Source organism: Bubalus kerabau, chromosome 22 (assembly GCF_029407905.1).
Source record: "Bubalus kerabau isolate K-KA32 ecotype Philippines breed swamp buffalo chromosome 22, PCC_UOA_SB_1v2, whole genome shotgun sequence".
Taxonomy (NCBI): domain Eukaryota; kingdom Metazoa; phylum Chordata; class Mammalia; order Artiodactyla; family Bovidae; genus Bubalus; species Bubalus kerabau.
The window spans coordinates 47,625,663-47,646,762 of record NC_073645.1 but is presented as its reverse complement, the minus strand read 5'-3'; the positions used below and the strand labels follow the sequence as shown (position 1 = coordinate 47,646,762).

The 21,100-nt window shown below is 45.4% G+C and overlaps 1 protein-coding gene and 1 non-coding gene across 3 annotated transcripts in view; both read left to right on the top strand.

The window, feature by feature from the left end:
- Positions 1–1,005: 1,005 nt before the first annotated feature.
- DHX32 (DEAH-box helicase 32 (putative)) overlaps positions 1,006–21,100 on the top strand; it is a 52,700-nt gene continuing 32,605 nt past the window's right edge. For both annotated transcript variants that reach the window (XM_055560849.1, XM_055560847.1), the window contains exons 1-2: positions 1,006–1,146; positions 18,248–18,765. In XM_055560849.1, coding sequence (XP_055416824.1) covers positions 18,484–18,765 — 282 coding nt within the window. In that variant the 5' untranslated portion in view covers positions 1,006–1,146; positions 18,248–18,483. The remainder of the gene's footprint in view (positions 1,147–18,247; positions 18,766–21,100) is intronic.
- TRNAE-CUC (transfer RNA glutamic acid (anticodon CUC)) lies at positions 12,383–12,455 on the top strand. Its single transcript has one exon. It is a non-coding gene; the product is annotated as a tRNA-Glu (tRNA).

The window sequence follows — 21,100 nt, the reverse complement described above, 5'->3', positions numbered from 1 at the left end:
CTCAATTTTTTTCTCTCCTTCAAATCTCCGACTACTGTGAAGAGGATGCCATATCTTCTAATAAGTACAAGAGCTAGCTAGCCTCCCTGCAGGTTCAATTGCTGACATTTTAGAAGCTGAATGGCTACTTATGGTCAGTGAATCAAAGTACCAAACAAAACAGTGACGACCGTACCATGCCAAGTCGCTTCAGTCGTGTCTGACTCTGCGACCCTGTGGACTGTATTCCCGCCAGGCTCCTCTGTCCATGGAATTCTCCAGGCAAGAATACTGGAGTGGGTTGCCATGGCCTCCTCCAGGGGATCTTCCCAACCCAGGGATCGAATCTGTGTCTCATTGCCGGAGGATTCCTTACCATCTGAGCCACCAGGGAAGCTCCAATAATAATGGCAGCAACAATAACAAGAACTGGATTTGCTTGGGGGTCATTTTGGAAGCAGCACCCTGGGGGCGCTGCCTCCTCCAGCCCACATTCCCGAGCTCACGCAGCCCTCCGGCTCCCGACGGTCACACTCCGCGGGATTTAGCCCCTTTCTCGACTCTCCCGGAGAAGAAAGCGCGAGAGGGAGACCATGTACACCCAGGTCAAAAGCGTTTTTAAAAAGCCTGCGGAGCGTCGCGCAGGGCGCCCACACCCGTTCTGGGGGAGGCCCGCCCCGGCCCCGGCCCCGGCCCCCTTACTCTGGAGCTCCATAGAGGAAGCTGCTCCCGGGCCCCTACCGGCCGAGCCCGCGGCGCCGCAAGCCCCTTCTAACGCCTCTCCTCCCGGGGGCCGGCGTCGCTTCGGTTGCCCTGACAACCAGGAGGGTGGGGTGGGAGGAGGAGGAGGAGCAGGAAGGACGGCGAGAGGGAGGGACCAAAAGAAGCCAGGAAACGCGAACGAGCGCGAGCGCCCGCGCGTCTCCAGGGGGGCAGTGAGCGCGGCGGGCGAAGGGGGCTTGCGGGCGGAAGACGCGCTGCCCCAGGGCGGCTTTGTCGGGCGGTCGCGCCCTCCCCGCGGTGGCCCTCGCGTCCCCGGCGGGGCCTTCGGGTGGGGCCCCGTGGGCCCTCCGTCGCCGATCCCAGGCGTCCGTTCGTCGGTCCGGGCGTCCGGCGAGCTCGGCGGGGAAGGGCCCCCGCACCCGGGCCTCAGTCCGCAGACCGCAGGTAAAGGCCGGGCCGCGGCGGCGGGAGGCCGGGGTGGGGGCGGCCCGGGCGCACCTGTTGCGGGCCCGCCGGGTCGGCCCCGGACCACCCCGACCCGACTGGGGAAACGGCCGGGAGGAGACGCCCCCCGCCCCGCCCCACCCCCCCAGCCTCGCGGAGCCGCGTCCGGGCGCGCGGGCCCTCCCTGCGGGCTCCGGGGCTGCGAGGCTGGGGGGGCGGCCACGGGTCGGAGGGGTGCGCCCGGTCGGCCCGGGGCCGAACTTCGGCCACTCGTGCCACTTTGGCGGGCAGCGCTTCTTAGCAGATGGGATCAAGTGGTCGGCAGTGGGCCGAGCGTGTCGCCCGGGTCCCGAAAAGTGGGGAGAAGGCGCCTCCGCTGCGCACATTGCACTGTCATCCCAAGAGTCACCTTTCAGGCCGCGGGCCCCAGTCGGATCTTTCCGGTTTTTAGTTTTGTGTATGTGTGTGTGTGTGTATTTCAGGGCTCCTGGTTTTCGCTCCAGGTTGTAGCACCAAGTTGTGTGTGTGTGTGTGTGTATTTCAGGGCTCCTGGTTTTCTCTCCAAGTTGTAGCACTGTGTGTGTGTGTGTGTATTTGTTTCAGGGCTCCTGGTTTTCGCTCTAGGTTGTATCACCAAGTATGTGTGTCTATGTGTGTGGGTGTATTTGTTTTAGAGCTCCTCCTGGTTTTCGCTCCAAGTTGTGGGCACCAAGCCCACACGTTCTGCACAAAAACTTGGTAGGGCAAGTGAAACACACCGTAATCTTTTTTTTGTAGCAAGAGCCCACACCATAGTCTTTTTTTCTCCTAAGAGTGGTTTTGAAAACATCGACGCAGGTAGTGCTTTCAGGAAGCGTTGGGGATGACCGAGCATTTTGTCTGGTAGGCTATAAAAATTCAGACCACGGGGAGAGTGCTGTGTAGGTCAAGAAGAGCAACCCTAAGGAGAGGAGAGAAGGAAAAGAAGGGGAATGCACGGGCAGGTGGGAAGAAACGGCATGATCGATGCAGTGCTTGGGTCTGAAGATTTTGGCCCCTCCATCAGTTCCTCCTGCTGCCCTAGACAGGACTTGAGGGGGATGCAAAGAAGAGAGCGTTTTGGGGTCACGTTAGTGACTACTCATTCTTTTCCACCCTGTAGATGACAAGGACATCGAGGAGGATTACTTTCCTCTCAGAAAGAGAATCATTCAGAGGTTAATTGAACCTGAGAAGCAGATATTCCGTGATGGAAAGGGACATTTATTATACTCCACCAAATTGGGCTCTCCCCTCTCAGACTGTACGGGGACTTTTTCAGATTCATTGTCAAAGCCACAAGGTTTATGTTTATGTGGATATTGACAAGCAGTGTGATATATACAGAACCTGTAATTCAACAGCTACAGTATTAAAGTAATAAATTCGAGTTGGAAGGTAAACACTTCATGGTAGGTACCTTGACTACCTGTTCTTGTTACTTGGAGACAGGGAATGGATTTTTAGATAGAAAGGTTCTAAGATCAACAGTTCTTCTGTAGTACAGTCTTTTCAAATTCTAGTTTTCACATCATTAGCAAAGTTATGAATTGGTCTTTTCACTGGAGAAACAAACATAATGATGTTCGTTGAAAATGTCATAGTCAAAGTGACAAGATAATGATTAAAGCCTGGCTTTTATTAACAGAAAGAAAAGAGGAGGTAGGGTTAAATTTTCCCATATAGTAAAGGATTAGGCACTTGTATTTAAAAAGAAGAAAGAACCAAAATTGTAGATCTTCATGTAACAAGGACTCGAGAATTTAATAGTTATATGCAGACTTTTTTCTTTTTTTTACCAGATGATAATTGCTTTATAAAATGGAGATATGTATTGGTAAATATTTTGTAGTATACATGAATGATTTTATCGATAGCTATGAGCTTGACATTGAGGCAATCTTGCATTGACATATTTTAGGTAATAGGTGACTTGAGCAACGGAAAAACAGCATTTGTCTTAGGGGATTGTGTGCCTGTGGAACATAGGACTAAAGAAGGGGGTGAAAATGAGGAAGGGTAGGTACGAAAGTGTCCAAGGCAGGGCTTGGTATTCAGTTTCTTTTTCTCCAGTAACAATGTACTTGTTAAATGTCTATTGAATGATTGAGAAGAGCTTTAAAGAAATTGCTCCAGATAAAGGGATGTGCTTTATTACTGGAGGGGATGGCCTGAGGTCGGTTGCTAGCGGCTGGGGGTTGAAATGAATGGTAAAGGTATGGGTTGTCCCTTTGGGGATTTTGTACTACTTTTTCTATTTGTTTTCACTGTCACGTTGGGAAAAGTTTCCCAGCTCTTCACTGGAGGGAATAATTACATTATTGTTTACTTTGCTGATGCTCAACTACATGTAGCAAGCCAAAGCACTGTCCCAGGAAATAACAAGGTAGCAATTAAGAGACAGAGGTGGCCTTTCTTCTTCTTGTTTAAATCTCTTGTCCACATCAGAATTCAAAGTAAAAGTAATTCCCTTAGGAAGTTAACATGGTTTAATTCAAGTAGGATGATTTCAAAAGGAAAGAAGGAAAATAAAGCAGCTGAATGTACTTCTGTTTCATAAACTTACTCTCATAAGTCAGAGGAAGTTTTCATTTTTGTTTCTGGATTTCTGTTTTTCCATAGTGAGGGAACTCTTCCCTCTGTTACTTTCTAAAACTCAGAAGGAATTTGTTCAAAGGCAGAAAACAATTATATTTCCATTTTTGCTGTTTCCTTTCTGTCCTCTAGACCTGTCATGGTCTGCACTCAAATTGTTGGACTTAAGAAATGCCTCTCTGTTAGCCCTTTTAATCACTAATGGTGTAACTGGGCTACAGAGCCACACTGCCCTCTCCCCCATCTCCTGTCTGGAGAGCCTCTCCAGGGTGGGCGCGCGTGTGTTCATGCCGTCACTCATTCGTGTCCGACCCTGCAACCCCCTGGACTGCGGCCCGCCAGGCTCCTCTGTCTATGGGATTTTCCAGGCAAGAACACTGGAGTGGGTTGCCATTCCCTTCTCCAGGGGAACTTCCAACCAGGAGTCAAACCACGTCTTCTGCATCTCATGCATTGGCAGAGGGATGTTTTACCCGCTGAGCCCATGAAGCCCCCAGGATAGGTGAGTGCCACTGAGTGCGCTTCTGTTCCTCCCAGGGTCACTACGCACTTTGGCACTTAGCCCGATACTACACTATACTTTCTTTTTTCTTCTTAGAATTTTTTTGAATTGAGGTATAGTTAATTTACGATATCGTGTTAGTTTCAGGTGTTTAGTACAGTGATTTAGCCATATATATATATATATATATATATATATTCCTTTTCAGATACTTTTACCTTAAAGATTCTTTTCAATATTATAAGATACTGAATATAGTTCACTGTGTATATGGTAGGTCCCTATCGGTTATCTATTTTATATATATACTATACTATCTTTTGTAGAATTTTCTCTTGTTTTTTTTTTGTGTATGGGTCTTGTGCCTCTGATGAGATTAAACATTTTAGAGCTGAGTCCATGACCTAAGCTGCTTCTGTATTCCTTTCAGCTCATAGTGGGTTTTCAGTGTGTACCTGATAATTAAGTAGGATAATAATAGAGGACAGCCTTTAGTCAGGGATGATTGCATTAATTCCTGCTCTTCCATCTTGGGAAAGTCAGGGGCCATTATTTCCTCACTGATAACTCGAGATGATAAAACTTGCAGTGGTTGTCAAATGTGATTATAGATGTGAATGAAAATTCTTGGTATATTTGCAAAGAATGTATTAAATGTAAAGGGTTGTGATTAACTCCAGCATACACACAGCAAATATTCGGTGAGCACCTATAATGTGTTAGGTACTTCCTGGGACCTGGATTTCTTCTCCAGGAGGGACAGGACTAGGAAATGACTCGATGGATTGATTGTCTGTAAGGGCAGGGGAACCTCCCAGGCAGAGGAAGAGATTGAGCAGAGGTACAGGGGATAGGATTGTGGCTGGAGCAGAGAGAACATACTGGAAGGCTGGAGAGGCAAATACAGACTAAATCAGAAAGAACCCGGGAGTGAGGCTTTTGTCTTGAAGGTAATAACAAGCACTTGAGTCAGTGACATGAGCAGTTTTGCATTTGACAGAGATCACTGGCAGCCTGTGAATGACGTCATGTTGATGGGGAGCCACAGATAGAGACAGAAAAGCAAAACTGGAGGTTTTGCAGCAATTCTGTGAAGAAATGATAAGATAACGAAGGCTCTGGTGGTGATGGTGTCGGGAATCAGGAGGAGGGGCCGCTGAACGAGGTGAAGTCAGCAGCCTTGGAGGTGCTGGAGGTGGAGGTGGGGCAGAAGCCAGGGATGACTTCCTGCTGACGGGCATTGTTCTGTCAGTTGCTGAATCAGGAATGTGAAAGAAGCGTTTCTTTCTCAGAAGTGTGAGAAGTGGGGTAGATGTCAAGTTCACTTTTGAACGTTAACCCTGAAATTGCCTGTTATCTAAGTTGGGACGTCCCATAAGGTCCCATAAGTAGTACTTGGACGTGTGGGTCTGGAACTGTAGAAAGAAGTCTGAGATGAAGATAAGAACTCGGGTGAAGCACTCAGTGATTGAAGTTAAAATGTGAGTGAGATTCTCTGGGGAGGTTATGTGCAGTGAGAAGAGGGTTGAGGATAAAACTCTGGGGTACAGAGACTAGAGAGGAGGGACCAGAAAATCTGGAGAGATGAACAAAACAGAACCCCTGCTCTTCCAGGCTCGTGTGTTGGCACTCCCTGAAATGATCCTATTTTCCTCCACCTGCCTTAGAGAGGACAATGTAGTTATCGATTGATTCTTGTTTTAATAAAGTTGGTGCAGAATGGCTACCCATTACTCTGTTAGCACGGAGGAGGAAATGACAGCCCACTCCAGTACTCTTGCCTGGAGAATCCCACTCACAGAGGAGCTGGCGGGCTACAGTCCATGGGGTCGCAAAGAGTTGGACACGACTGACTGAACACACACACACACATACTTTGTGAAAAAGGTTCCTTGTATTTTTCGTTTTTCCCAATCTCGTTGAGAGCAACAATTCAAGTAAAATATAACTTCAGGAGGTATGATAATGCCCCAAGCAATACTGTCTTTGATAAAGAAGTTGTATGAAAGTTCATTTTGTGTATGTTGTAGGTAAAATAAATACGGTGAATTCCTTAAGGAGACTGGCAATAGCCTATTCTTAGTTTTCAACTTTGATTGGCTCACGCATTTTTTTCAGATATCTAACTAGATGGCATAAATAAGTCAAATTAATATTTTAGTATACTTTATAACTTTGCGTTTACTCAAGTGTTAGTTTTTAGAATATTATCCAGTAAAAATAATCATTAAAATAGTGTTAAAAAGCACTGAGTGGCCCAGCCATTTGAAATTCTAACAAAACCCTTGATTTAGGGAGTAATATGTTATTATGATACACAACCATTGATTGAGCTTGGGAAGTCTTTCTGTACGTGCAAATTGCCAGTAGAGTGTAGCAGTCTTGAAAAAAATTGTGCAGGATTGATTATTCAAGCTGTGTTTGGTATATTATTGTCATTATTGAGATATTGCTTGATTGCGTCTGACTCTTTTCAACCCCATGGGCTGTAGCCCGCCAAGCTCTTCCACTAGAAACCAGCGTTGTTGTTGTTCAGTCGCTTAGTTGTGTCCAACTTTTTGCAGCCCCATGGACTGCAGCACGCCAGGCTTCCCTGCCCATCACCAACTCCCAGAGCTTGCTCAAACTCATGTCCATTGAGTCAATGATGCCATCCAACCATCTCACCTTCTGTCGTCCCCTTCTCCTCCTGCCTTCAATCTTTCCCAGCATCAGGGTCTTTTCTGATGAGTCAGCTCTTCGAATCAGGTGGCCCAAGTATTGGAGCTTCAACTTCAGCATCAGTCCTTCCAGTGAATATTCAGGGTTGATTTCCTTTAGGACTGACAGGCTTGATCTCCTTGCTGTCCAAGGGACTCTCAGGAATTTCTCCAACATTCACAGTTCAAAAGCATCAGTTCTTTGGTGCTCAGCCTTTTTTATTGTTCAGCTGTCACATCTGTACAGGACTACTGGAAAAACCATAGCTTTGACTATACAGACCTTTGTCAGCAAAGTAATGTCTCTGCTTTTTAATATGCTGTCTAGGTCTGTCATAGCTTTTCTTCCAAGGAGCGAGTGTTTATAATTTCATGGCCGCAGTGACCGTCCACAGTGATTTTGGAGCCCAAGAAAATAAAAGTCTGTCACTGTTTCCATTATTTCCCTGTCTATTTGCCATGAAATGATTGGACCTGATGCCATGTTCTTCATTTTTTCAATGTTGAGTTTTAAGACAGCTTTTTCACTCTCCTCTTTCACCTTCATCAAGAGGCTCTTGAATTCTTCTTTACTTTCTGTCCTAAGGCTGGTATCATCTACATATCTGAGGTTATTGATGTTTCTCCCAGCAATCTTGATTCCAGCGTGTGCTTCTTCCAGCCCAGCTTTTCACATGCTGTACTCTGCATGTAAGTTAAATAAGCAGGATGACAGTATACAATAGGATGTACTTTGGGGAGTTCTGAGCCAATTAAAACAAAGGAAAGCAAAGGAGTAATCTTCTTAAAAGCCCAGTTATGTGAAGTCCCTTGTTTTTGATTAAAATAGAATACACCTGGAAAATAAAGCTTTCGTGTTAGATATTTGACTGCAGCTCTCAGTATGGGGGATTACAGCTATGTTTTCCTTTCCGTGAAGAACTGCCGTCATATGCTATGTCTTCCCGGCCACCCTGCCTGGTACCTCCTGTAACGTCGAGTGGGTCTCTACCCACAGTGTTGCCGCGGGAGCCTGCTGCAGTTCTTTAACGCGGGCAGGGAGCAGCGTGGTGCGACACAGTCGAGCACACCCTAGACCCGTACCTGGGACACATACCTGGGGCGAAGCTGAGAGCAGACTGCAGGACTTCAGCACCTGCTCTACCCCAGCTGAGCAGTTCAAAGCTGAGTGAATTAACTAAGCTTCTGAAGGCTTAAATTTCCTCATTAAAAAAAAACGGAAATAATAAAGTAAACCCTCATGGGGTCCTTAAGAGTTTAAATGAAATAATCCATATAAAGTGCTTAAGTACTTCTAGCATCTGGCGCCCAGAAAGCACTCTGTAAAGGCTAATTGGTAGAATCATCCTCATTATCATTATCGCTGTCCTTAGTACTAGTCCAGCTTCGGTGGTTGGATAGGACCTTTGTTTTCAAAGTCCGGTGTGCAGACCAGTGTCAGTCCACAGACTTACTGGTTTGCAGTGAGATTAGGAGCTGGTGCCAGAATGTAAATAGACTGTGGCCCTAATCATACTGTTTAGTTCAGGGTAATAGCAGGACTTCTTCAGGGAAGGACGCAGCCAGTTAACTTATACTGTGGTGCAAGCTCCTTATCGTGTCACAAACAAGCACTTTGAATAGGGTTGGTGTGGAATATGAAACTAATGATCCTGTTCTCCAAAGAAATAACAGCCCTCTATTCTGAGCACAGTCATTATTCACTTGTAATGCCTCATTAACCTTCCTTTGTTCTAAACCTTGTCATCATGATTCACGAGTATATTGTTTATTATTGGTCACATAATCTTTGCAAAGGCCTGTGTTACGTTGTAGACTCTGCAGAGATGACTCAGAAGTAGATCTTGACCTTAGGAAGTCTGTCATAAACCTAGAGCTAGAGGACGCCACGTGAAAGCCTGAGTGAATGTGTCGAGTACATGTGCTGAGTTTGCGTTAGTGTCCAGCGTTGTTCCAAAGATTCCACATAGACAGATGTTTCCTTTTACTAAGTCGCTCCCCTTGTTCGGTGTTAAGCCGCTAAGTTGTGTCCGACTCTTTGCGACCCCAAGGACTGCAGGACCCCAGGCTTCCCCGTCCTTCACTGTCTCCTGGAGTTTGCTCAGATTCACATCCATTAGAAAGACTTATTTATTTTTGGCCATGCTGGGTTTTTGTAGCTGTGTGGCGGGGCTTTGCTTTAGATGCGCGAGCGGTGTCTGCTCTTTGCTGTGGGGCACAGGCTTCTCCTTCGGGTGGCTTTTCTTGTTGCAGAACTCGGGCTCTAGGTACTCGGGCTTCACTAACAGCTCAAGGGCCCCAGAGCATGGGCTCAGTGATTGTGGTACTTGGACTTAGTTGCTCTGCAACATGTGGGATCTTCCAGAACCAGGGATCGAACCCGTGTCCCCTGCATTGCAAGGTGTACTCTTAACCACTGAACACCAGGGACATCCTCTAGGATTTTTAAGAAATTACTGGACTCTCCATTTAATCCTGTTTGCAAACATTTGAATAATAAATAATTTCCTCTTCTGCAGAATATGAAGAGACTTTAAATAGTTATTAAATTATTTTAAAAACTTTGAATAAAAATTAGCACAAATTCTTCAAGAAAAATGCGTTGGTCACATAAATAGTGTCAAAACAAATTTGGCAGTCACATTAAAAGAATAATTGTTCAAAAGGCAAGGTGTTTGTGTAAGTGTGTTTTCCCCAGAGCACTTTTCCTCAGCAGTGGGGATGAAGAAGCACCGGCTGTGAGTTAGAGCGTAGAAAAGACCTATTTTCACAGGCCTTTGTGAAAATAGTTTTAAATAGTCAAGAAGTGGTGTTTAGTTTTTAATATTTCTGATAATTTTTCACTTGAATGTGATTTGCTGGTTTCTCTTACTGCCCTGTTCGGTAAGCTTGCTCATAATTCCAGTATCCATTCCATTCTCCCATTTACATTCAGTTGGCACCAGCTCTCCTAGAACTTGCCATGCAGTAGTAATTAAGAAAACTGAAGGTAGATATTAGAAAAATCATAGGTAATATTTGGAAAATTGAGTAACACATTAGATTTAACAAAATTGTAAAGAAAAGCAAAATGTTTAAAAGATAAAAATTTTAATCAAGAAATGACTGAGTTAGGCCCATGGCATTTAAAATAAAACTTAATAGTTTTATTAATAGCTTATCCAGTCTTCTCTGATTTGGCCCTTGTCTCATCTATGAATGCACCTGTCTCTGGATCTTTTCTTTTTTCTATTGCATACCTGTCATTCTTCCTCCTTCTGCTTACTTGAAAGAAGGTGAAAGTGTTAGTCACTTAGTCGTGTCCCACTTTTTGCAACCCCATGGACTGTGGCCCACCAGGCTTCTCTGTCCATGGGATTCTCCAGGCAAGAACACTGGAGGGGGTACCCATTCTCTTCTCCAGAGGGTCTTCCCGACCCAGAGATTGAACCCGAGTCTCCTGCACTGCAGGCAGATTCTTTACCGTCTGAGCTACCAGGAAGTCTTCCTTATTTGACTACAAGATTAAGAGTCTTTGTTTGACCCCCCACCTTCGTTTTCAGCTAGACTGTAAGCCCCATGAGGACAGGACCCAGCCCTGCCTGTTCACATGTCACTCGTATGTTCACCTGTGCACATGAGTCACTCGTATGTTCACAGGGCAGATGCTTAGTAGACACTCAAATATTGGTTGAATAAGAAAACAGAAGACATGAAAATGCAGGCATTGAAGATGAGAAGACTTGAGAATAGAGAAAACCTATTAGATTGAGAATAACGCCTGTAATAAAACACAATCAGATGTTAGTCTTAAAAGCATAAAATCCCCAAAGGACAGAAGGTGATTCAACCTCTGATTGCTAATCAAGTACCCACTGTATCTGAGTTCAGACTGTGGAAATTGCCTAAGAGGGTGTAGCTCGATGATGGTTCGAGTAGAGAGACCAAAAGGAAAGATAGTGTGTAGTACAGATGGTTCAGTAGTCCCTAATCCTTAGGGACGTTGCCTCCTTATATTGGTTATTGACAAGTGACCAGAAAGATCAGGGGGTCTGCTGGAGCGTGCTTGAGGCACGCTGTTGTGTGAATCTCAGTGTAACTGATTTTCTACACAACCACTCTTCTCATTCATCAAGAAAAAAGCAGCTCTAAGAAATGTTGAAAAAGGAGCTAATTTGTGATTTCAGCGTATGGTTCATGCAAAAACTTAAGCTCGCAGATATTTCAGTTGATGGATGTGCTAATTCACCAGACTCTCAGGCCGTAACCTTTAACAGCAAGGGTCTATTCTGTGTCATATTCGGGGGCAAAAAAGTCACTGAAATCCAGAAACATAGTTCCTGACAGAAGTGTTTCAGCTCTATTGATGCACCCGTAGTCAGCCAACTGGAACTTTAAGTAGAGTAATATGATGAAAGTGCAGATCTGTGCACGAGGATTGCAGTGGAGCGCCTGGGGAGACAGGCAGGTGGCCGCGGGCGTCTGGGATGAAAGGCGAGATGGAAGGGACAGAATGCGGTGACGTTTGAAGGACTTGGTCACTGACCGAACAGAGGGCAACCCGGATAGTCGAACAGCAGTACCCTGATGTGCCAGCAACATCATTGATTCATTCAGCAAGTGTCTGTCGAATGCTTTCCATGTGCCAACTCTGCCGTAAAGGCAGGGAGAAAAACAGACACCTCCCCAACTCGAGGTGCCTGCCTTCCGGTGGAGGGCTCCAACAATAAACAGATGTGAAGAGGAAACAGAGCAGGCTAAGGAGCTAGGAGGGTGGGTGTGGGGCACAGGGGCATGGCTGAAAGTTCAGACAGGGCAGACCCGTGGCAGGAAAGCCCCCCGTGGCAGAGTTGACATTTGATGAAGGTCTTTAGGAAAATAAGGGAGCTGGCTATTTGGGTATCGGAGGAAAGGAGCATTTCAGGCAGAGAGCAGAGCGGGTATGAAGTCCTGAGGCAGGCGTGTGCCGTGTGTTTGAGGAACAGTGAGGGGGCCGCATGAGCAGAGAAATGTGAGTGAGAGAGGGAGCCAGGGAAACTGGGGCAGGGAGGTGATGCCTCTGGATCCCATAGGCCTTGCAGGTCCTGTTAAGGATTGTGGTTTTTCCTTGGAGTAAGGTGAAGTTTCTAAATCATGAGAAATTTTTTGAGCAGAGGAGACCTAAGTAGACTTTACCAGGATCTCTTTGACTTCAAGAGACTAAGGGTGGAGCCAAGACCAGTCACGAGGCTGTCGCAGTGATCCAGATGAGAGGCTAGTGGCTCAGACGAGCTGTTCATGGTGGAAGTTATGGGGGTTTTGATATATTTTGAAGGTAGAACGGGCATGACCAGATGTATTAGTTAACTATTGCTCCTGTAACAAATTACCGCAAATTTAGTGGTAATTTATTTATTATTGTAATTTGCTTCAGTTAGAAGTTAGTTTGTCATAGTTTGGGATTTCCCTGGTGGTCCAGTGGCTAAGACTCTGCACTCTCAATGCAGGGGGCTCGGGTTGGAGTCCTGGCCAGGGAACTAGATCCCACAGGCCCCAACTAAGAGTTAATGCTGCAAGTCTCAACTAGAGATCCCATGTGTTGCGACTAAGACCTAGCACAGCCAAATAAAGAAAGAAAAATTAAAATACATGTTTTTATTTTTTTTTAATTTTATTTTATTTTTAAACTTTACATAATTGTATTAGTTTTGCCAAATATCAAAATGAATCCGCCACAGGTATACATGTGTTCCCCATCCTGAACCCTCCTCCCTCCTCCCTCCCCATACCATCCCTCTGGGTCGTCCCAGTGCACCAGCCCCAAGCATCCAGTATCGTGCATCGAACCTGGACTGGCAACTCGTTTCATACATGATATTTTACATGTTTCAATGCCATTCTCCCAAATCTTCCCACCCTCTCCCTCTCCCACAGAGTCCACAAGACTGTTCTATACATCATGTTTTTAAATGTTCAACACTTGTTTAAAATCAGGCAGGGCTATGGTGCTTTCCAGACACTCTAGGAGAGAATTCCTTTCCTTGGTTTCCCAGCTTCTAGAGATCACCGCATTGTGGCTCACAAGCCCGCCCTCCCTCCTCAGAGCCAACAGCATCGCACCTCCCCAACCCTTCTTCCACGGTCGTGTCCCCTCTGACTAAACCTGAGAAGGGGTCTCTGATTTTCAGACCCTCCGATTAGCTCAGACCCACCAGCACGATCTCCCTTGGCCAAGGTCCTCAACTTGATCACATCTGCAGCCCTCTTGTCAAGCAGAGTACATATTGAAGGTCCCAGGCCTTTGGACACGCACATCTTTGGATGCTGCTGTTCTGTCTAGCAAGTCCATTGATGGATCAGAGATGGGATTTGAGATAAAGAAAAATGAAGAATACTACGTTCAGATTTTGGGGTCTGAGCAGTTAAAAGGAAGAAGATGAGCGGACCAGGTGTATGGCTTTGGGGCAGATGTCAGCGCTCAGCTTTGGGTACGTACAGTTTTAAATGTCTGCTAAATATCCACATTGGAGATGACTAGTAGGTAGTTGAATACACAAGACTGGAGTTCAGGGAGAGAGGCTTGACGGGACATATAAACAGGGAGACCTCCACAAACGGTGGCATCAGAGCCGGGAACAGGATGAGACCTCACCAGCCCTTTTACAGAGAGAAGAGGTCCAGAGACTAAGTGTTGGGGGATCGCCAGACCTGTGCAGTTGCTGAAATTGTACAGGTGAGGGTTTGGTAGGTGTGAAGAACCCATTGATATTCTGTTGAACATGAGGGGGAAATGCAGAAGAGGAGCATCAAACGGTGGAACGGTTATTCAGGACAGATTTCACCACATTATTTGACTTAGTCCCTTGAAAGCTTTATCCTTGTCTATGGACTTCATTTACATTTCTAGAATTACTGGCCCAGAGCCAAAATATAAATGGCCAACATGTAGCTCATTAGCCACGTGTTAACTTCTGATTCTTTTCTTGGTGAGGCAGTTTCATGTTATGCTGGATAATGTATTATTTTCATAAATGCTCATTTAAGAGTTGTAATAGATTCACTTCAGAGAGCAGTCTTTGACAAATTATGTGATCTACAGTCTCATGTAGGATAGCTTTGAAAAATTAAGAAGTGCCAGTTTGCTTTCAGATTTAAAATTCTTGTCATAGAATGTAGTTTATATTGATAACAGGACAGATTTTATTTTTATTTTGAGCGATGTGTAGCCTCTATTACTTGTTTTCCCTTATTTAGGTTGCTACTATTAAATTTGCCAAAGGCCATGACACGAATCTCTTGTGTGTATTTAATTACATCTGGGGGAAAGTGGGGCTTCCTTGGTGGCTCAGTAGTAAAGAATCCACCTGCCAGTCCTGGAGACTCAGGTTCAATCCCTGGGTCAGGAACATACCCCGGAGAAGGAAACGGCCGCCCACTCCAGTACTCTTGCTTGGGAAATCCCATGGACAGAGGAGCGGGGCAGGCTACAGTCCATGGGGTCGTGAAGAGTCGGACATGACTGAGCCACTGAACAACGACAAGGAGAAAGCGATTGACACGGATCCCGCCAGTTGCTGAATCAATGAGGAGAGGTGTGTCTGTCTGTCTTGCTAGTTGGTGGACTCAAAACTCAGCCATGCACCCCTCCAAATCAGGAACTCAGTCTGTAGGACAGTAAAAGGGTCTTGTGGACACAGCAGGGAAGGAGAGAGTGGGACAAATCTAAAGAGCAGCCTTGACACGTACCACCACCTGTGTAAAACCGCCAGTGGGAAGCTGCTGTAAGCTGCTGTACAGCGCGGGGAGCCCAGCCTGACGCTCCGTGACGCCTGGGAGGGAGGGGATGAGGGGCTGGGGGTCTCGAGAGGGAAGGGACATACGTATGCTCACAGCTGACTCGTGTTGTACGGCAGAAGCACAACATTGTAAAGCCCGTTATCCTCCAATTAAATAGATAAAGTGAAAGTCGGTCAGTTGTGTTTGACTCGTTGCGACCCCATGGACTATATAGTCTGTGGAATTCTCCAGGCCAGAGTACTGGAGTGGGTTGCCTTTCCCTTCTCCAGGGGATCTTCCCAACCCAGGGATCGAACCCAGGTCTCCCGCATTGCAGGCAGATTCTTTACCAGCTGAGCCACAGCGAAGCCCAAGAATACTGCAGTGGGTATCCTTTCCCCTCTCCAGGGGATCTTCCTGACCCAGGAATCAAACCGGGGTCTCCTGCATTGCAGGTGGATTCTTTACCAACTGAGCCAGCAGGGAAGCCCAAATAAATAAAGATAGACCAAAAGAAAGAAAAACAGGTCCCGAGAGAGCTGAAAATAGGTGTCGCAGGCTCCATCACTTTACCCTTCAGACTTGCTGGGGTCAGCGTAGAGCCCTTTGTGGACTCAGCCTTCACAGGCGTTTCTGTGCAACAAGGCTTACTGGTTCTAAGCACTGCGTAGGAGAGCGGGTTAGAGAAGCAGATGGGAGCCTCACCAGGGAAGAGTGACTGTGTGACGTGGGGGCCGCATCCCTGGGCAAGGAGGGCTCTGTGGCCACAGTCTGGCCTCTGACCCCCGTCACTTCAGGCAAGTCTAGAAACTTCATTCTGTTACAGGAACCAGTGCATTGGTGCCCTTGTTCAGTTCAGTTCAGTTCAGTCGCTCAGTTGTGTCTAACTCTTCACGACCCCATGGACCATAGCACACCAGGCCTCCCTGTCCATCACCAACTTCCGGAGTTTACTTAAACTCATGTCCATCAAGTCAGTGATGCCATCCAACCATCTCATCCTCTGTTGTCCCCTTCTCCTCTTCCCTTCAATCTTTCCTAGCATCGGGGTCTTTTCCAAAGAGTCAGTTCTTTACATCAGGTAGCCAAAGTATTGGAGTTTCAGCTTCAGCGTCAGTCCTTCCATTGAACACCCAGGACTGATTTCCTTTAGGATGGACTGGTTGGATTTCCTTGCAGTCCAAGGGACTCTCGAGTCTTCTCCAATGGACCTTGAGTCATGAAGAAAAAGTTAAATCCCGAGTGTGCTCTATTTAGCCGGCAGAAGTCTGGTTTTCTGCTGCTGGAACTTGGTGGCCCGTCCCGTGGTTCTCCAGGTGACTGGGCTCCCGTGGCTGCTCCTTGTGCAGACGTCCTGTCGGCCGGGCCGGTGGTCATCTGGAGGCCATGCCGGGGTGGGGCGCCTTCCACCACTCACCCACGTGGTTGGTGGGCTAAGCCTTCTATCAGCAGATGCCAAGCTTCGGTCTCTTCCTAGTGGCTTCTCCACCTCACTGAATGACAGCTGGCTCCAAGGGAGAGTGTTTTCAAAGCGATTGAATGCCTCAGAAGTAGTCCAGCATAACTTCACTGCATTCTTGTGGTCACAGCAAGTCACGGGGCAAGCTCAGATTCACAGGGAGAGGAAGTAAGAGTCCACCGCTCCATGGGTCATCTCTGAATCACCAGAACAGATAAGTAGGTGATGTGTATCTGTACACGTGGTTTGTGTAAAAAGAGGCAAGGTCAGCCTTAGCTTTCTTCTAGAAAGATGCCTATTCAGAAAATGTGACTGTTCCCGAGGATTCAACGTGGTCAGTACTTTCTAAGTAAGACTTTGATTACAAGATGATGACACTTTTAGGGAGTACTGTAAGAGAAGCATTTCAAGGACACATGTTTGGTAATAGTAATGGTGCTTTTTTTTCTTTTTTTAAGATAAAACAATTTGCGACCATGGGGTGGCAAAGAGCCAGACATGACCGAGCGACCGAACCGAAAACAATTCAGAAATAGTACCTAAGGCAGTCATCAGCCATAGTAGCAGTAATTTAATTTACATGTAAGATGAGATCCCTTGGAAGGGATTCTAATCAGAACAAAACAAAAGCTGAACACAAAGCTAAGCGTTAACTTCTCTTAAGCAGCAGAGGTTTCTGATTCTTGGGCGCCGTCGCAAGGTCACCGTGTCCTGTGATCTCAGGCTGTCATGCTTTTGGAGCTCTCCTGTGGATCTGGTCTCTGTGCGGAATTGTGGATTAACGCATATTATCACACCTTGACAGTTCCATTGTAATTTTGAATCAGTCGCTTTCAGAATGAATTTTGAAGAACTCTGCCCTCATAGAGCCAGAACATTCTTTCCCCACCCTGGAGATGAGTTTCTCCCTCTTGTGATCTGTGACTTTTTATAAGTTCTGTAACAGTCTTCGTCCTACCCCCAGAGTATCCTTATGTGTGTGACCAGCGCCTCGGGTATTAGTTTAAGCCCTGGAAAGGCACTCAAGATTGTTTCTTAAGTGATGGACTGTTTCCTTGGAGCCTGACTTGACCAGTGGAGAAGTGTTTTGTTTTGTTTTTATTACTTATGGTTAGAAGCTAGCCGTTTGAGACTACTAACTCTGACAATCTCGAGCAATAATTCTGATAAATGAGGTGCCATAAAAAGAGTGATCTGAGTGACAAGATATCATGAAATGTATTGTATTCTGCGTTCTTTTTTACTTGAGGTTTTCTTTGCTTTTAGTTTTCCCTTGGTTAATGTGAAAAGGTGCTTATTTCCAACAATACTGATTGAATTTTTTAAAAACCTCCAGTGATTGGAAAAGGAAGGATCCCTTCCCTGACACATACAGGCTATTCCTAGTGTAAATTTTACCCTTTCTTAGGCAGTTTTTCTCTTCTTCATTTAAATTAAGTGTTGTAATTTGTTGCCTCTTATATCTAACATGTTGGGCTTAAGACCCAGGAATCTCAAGAAATATGCTTGAGATTTCTGGTGTAGTTAAACAAATAAAAGACCTCATTAACCAAAGCTAGCATAGCCTCAGATGGGAAAAAATAATAAATTCACTCACTTGGCTTTGTAAATTAGCACAGGCAAGTGTAAAATGAATAAAAAAATGTAATACTCTTTTAAGCTAAATAAATAAATAATAGGCTTTCTGAAGCCAGTGTGGGGGAGCACTCGCCAGGCCCTCAACAGTTTTCCCTGTTAGAGGGTCTGCCGTCTCCTTTGTGGTGAGATTAGTGACCACGTGATGGAGCCTCATGCTCACAATGTCCGCCTGTTGCTCCCGATTCCGCTGTCAATCAAGATGCGGGGACCTGGGACAGGGGTCAGCAGAGAGAACCAGGTCCCGGGTGGGCTTGTGCTTAAACTGGCCAGGGAGAAACGGCAACCAGCCAGACCTGAAGAGCGAGCCTGCATTATTCCTGGCCTTTTAAACAGACAGCAGAAATGCCAGACAGTAACCCGTTAACAGAAGAAATCGGGCCTTTGTTTTGGAATGCCTGTTGCTCTTTCTTTTGAGCATCTCGTATGTCTGTGTACCTGACTTTCCTTCTTGTTTAGTTTGCGTCTAGCTTTATCGACCATCACCGAATGCACAGGAGAGCGCTGGAGCACAGCAGCCGACGCAGCGGAGAACAGATGCAGACCAGGGGAATTCAGCTGGCTGGGGCCTTGGCCTGCAGTCCCGCAGGCTGGGACGTCTGAGTTTGTGTGCGGAGACGGTGTGTGCGGAGACGGCTCTGTTTGCAGTGGGTTGTTGAAGGAGAATGCTGGCGGCTTAAGCTCCCTTGGACAAGATGGAAGCAGCAGCCCTGGAATGTCCTAACTCTTCCTCCGAAAAACGCTATTTCCCCGAGTCCCTGGATTCCAGTGACGGGGATGAGGAGGGAATTCTGGCGTGTGAGGACTTGGAACTTAACCCTTTCGATGGCTTGCCATATTCATCACGTTACTATAAACTTCTGAAAGAAAGAGAAGACCTCCCAATATGGAAGGAAAAATACTCCTTTATGGAGAAGCTGCTTCAAAGTCAAATTGTGATCGTTTCGGGAGACGCTAAGTGTGGCAAGAGCTCTCAGGTGAGTAGCCCCTGCAAAAAAATGGTTGGCTTTGTATGTTGTACTATTTTAGTACTGAAATAATTACAGCATCACAGCATAGTATCCTCTTGTAAGAATGATATTGTCTAAACTGAAAAACAGAACAGAAAGGAACCTTAGCAATTCAGGTGTATCAGATAAGTTACTTAACCTGATTTCCTTTATGAAAGCCAGCTGAATAAAAGTTAATACTTATGTGGATATTAATCGTGTTTATTGTACCACTGAACTTTCTTTAGTAGAAGAATCTATTCAGATTATTTTGTTGCAAAAAAAAAGTATTCTGTTGTGCATATTGTATTTTAAAAGATGTTACTGGCCCACGGTAAGTTTTGGAATTAACTGCCGTGTTTACAGGTCTAGCAGTCTGATACTCAGAATGCACGGATATGCTTGTTGGTGACGTTGGTCAAGCTATGGAAAGTTAAAAACACAAGGAAATCTTTGTTTTCCAAACTCTGAGAAATAACAGAGGGCTTCCCTGGTGGCTTAGTGGTAAAGAATCCGCCTGCCAATGCAGGAGACACAGGTTCAATCCCTGGGCCAGGAAGATCCTCCAGAGGAGGAAAAGGCAACCCGCTCCAGTATTCTTGCCTGGGATGAAGGAAAGAGGAGGAAACAATTAGCGTAGAAATCTAGTGACAACTTATTGGCCAGTTCGTTGTTGTTATCTTTGAACTCGAGGTTTGAGTGAGATCTATATTTTGTAAAGCAAGCAATAAATATTTTTATTATGAAATGAATTTACAGATTTTCATGATGTACAAATTAGAGTAGACTGCAGAAGTAATCTGAGAGAGCCCCTTCATTTTCCAGATGATGAAACTCTGGCCCAGAGGGATGTGATCATTTGTCTAGTGAATGTCACATGACTGTCTTGGCATTCTAAGAACTCTTTACACTTTGCTGTTTCAAGGTTTTACTACCTCTGAGCCTTCCTTGTTCTAAATGGAGCTTGAAGAGAGGTGAAATGAATCACACGTGGTTTTTTTTCCCCCTTTAATTTAGTTTGTGACTGCCAATATCAAACGTGTATTATGATTTTCCCTTTGTTATGATGAGTTGTTGCTGCAATGAATGATTTCAGTGTGTCCCAGAAACTAATGGTTAACACTGAAGGAGTGTAATTTTCCTGGTTTCTGTGGACAAGTGGCAAGTTAAAAAATGATTTAGAGTTTTAATTTTGCAGTAATTTTAGACTTATGCAAAGTTGCAAAATAGTACAAAGATTTTTCCACATACAGTTCCCTCAGATTCCACCAAAGTTAACATTTTACCAGATTTGCTTTATCGTTCCCTCTCTCCATACACACACACGTTTTTATTCTGAGCCTTTTAAGAGTAAGTTGACAATGTCATACCCTTTACTTCCAAATACTTCAGCAGTACCTACTAAAAACAGGGCTAGCCAAAATATAATTACCAAATCTAACTTGTAACATTAAAATTTCATCAGTTTTTCCACTAAGGACCTTTGTAATTTAAAAAAAAAAATTCTAGTTCAGAATCCAACCCTCAGTTACACTGCACCTCTTTGTCCTTTCTCCTTCATCACCTTTGATCTGAAGCAGCTTCTTAGTCCTTCATTGTCCTTCACAACCACGACGTTTCTGTGAAGTACAAGGTAATAGGTGTTTTGCACAACATCCCTCAGTTTGGATCTGTCTCGTGTTTCCTTCGGGTTAGACTCCAGTTCTGCATTTGTGGCAGGAGGAGCACAGAAGTGCTGTGTGTCTTCCTCAGGACCTCATAGCAGCGGACAGAAGAGTTTTCCCATGACTAGTGATGTTAAATCGGGTAACTTGACAAGGTGGTGACTGTCCTGATGTCTTTCGTTCGTAAAGTTATGGTTTTCCCCTATCATTTAAAATATATGGGGAGATATTTGGAGACCGTGTACAGTCTGCTTATCATCACACATCCACCTACCAATGTCAGCATCCTGGCATGATTCTTCGTGGTAGTAACCAAACGGTGATTTTTCTAATTCCAAGATTCCTCCTACATTTAACGTTTGGGATTCTTCTGTAAAACTGAGCTTTTTTGCCTTCATTATTTATTTATTCATTTATTTATGTCAGTGTGGACTCATGAGTTCTTATTCTGTGGGTGATAGTTCATTACGAAGCCCATTTATTTTGTTGCTCAAACTGTTCCTAATGTGGCCCATGTTCCTTCAGGATGACTTCTGTGTCCTTTTGACATCATTCTCTGAGCATGTCTCTGCTTTCCAGCCTAAGAAGGTGTCACAGGCTCATCTAGTATGTTCCTTGTTCCAGTCTTAGAAAAAGCCATTTTCCCCAAAGAGCCCTGA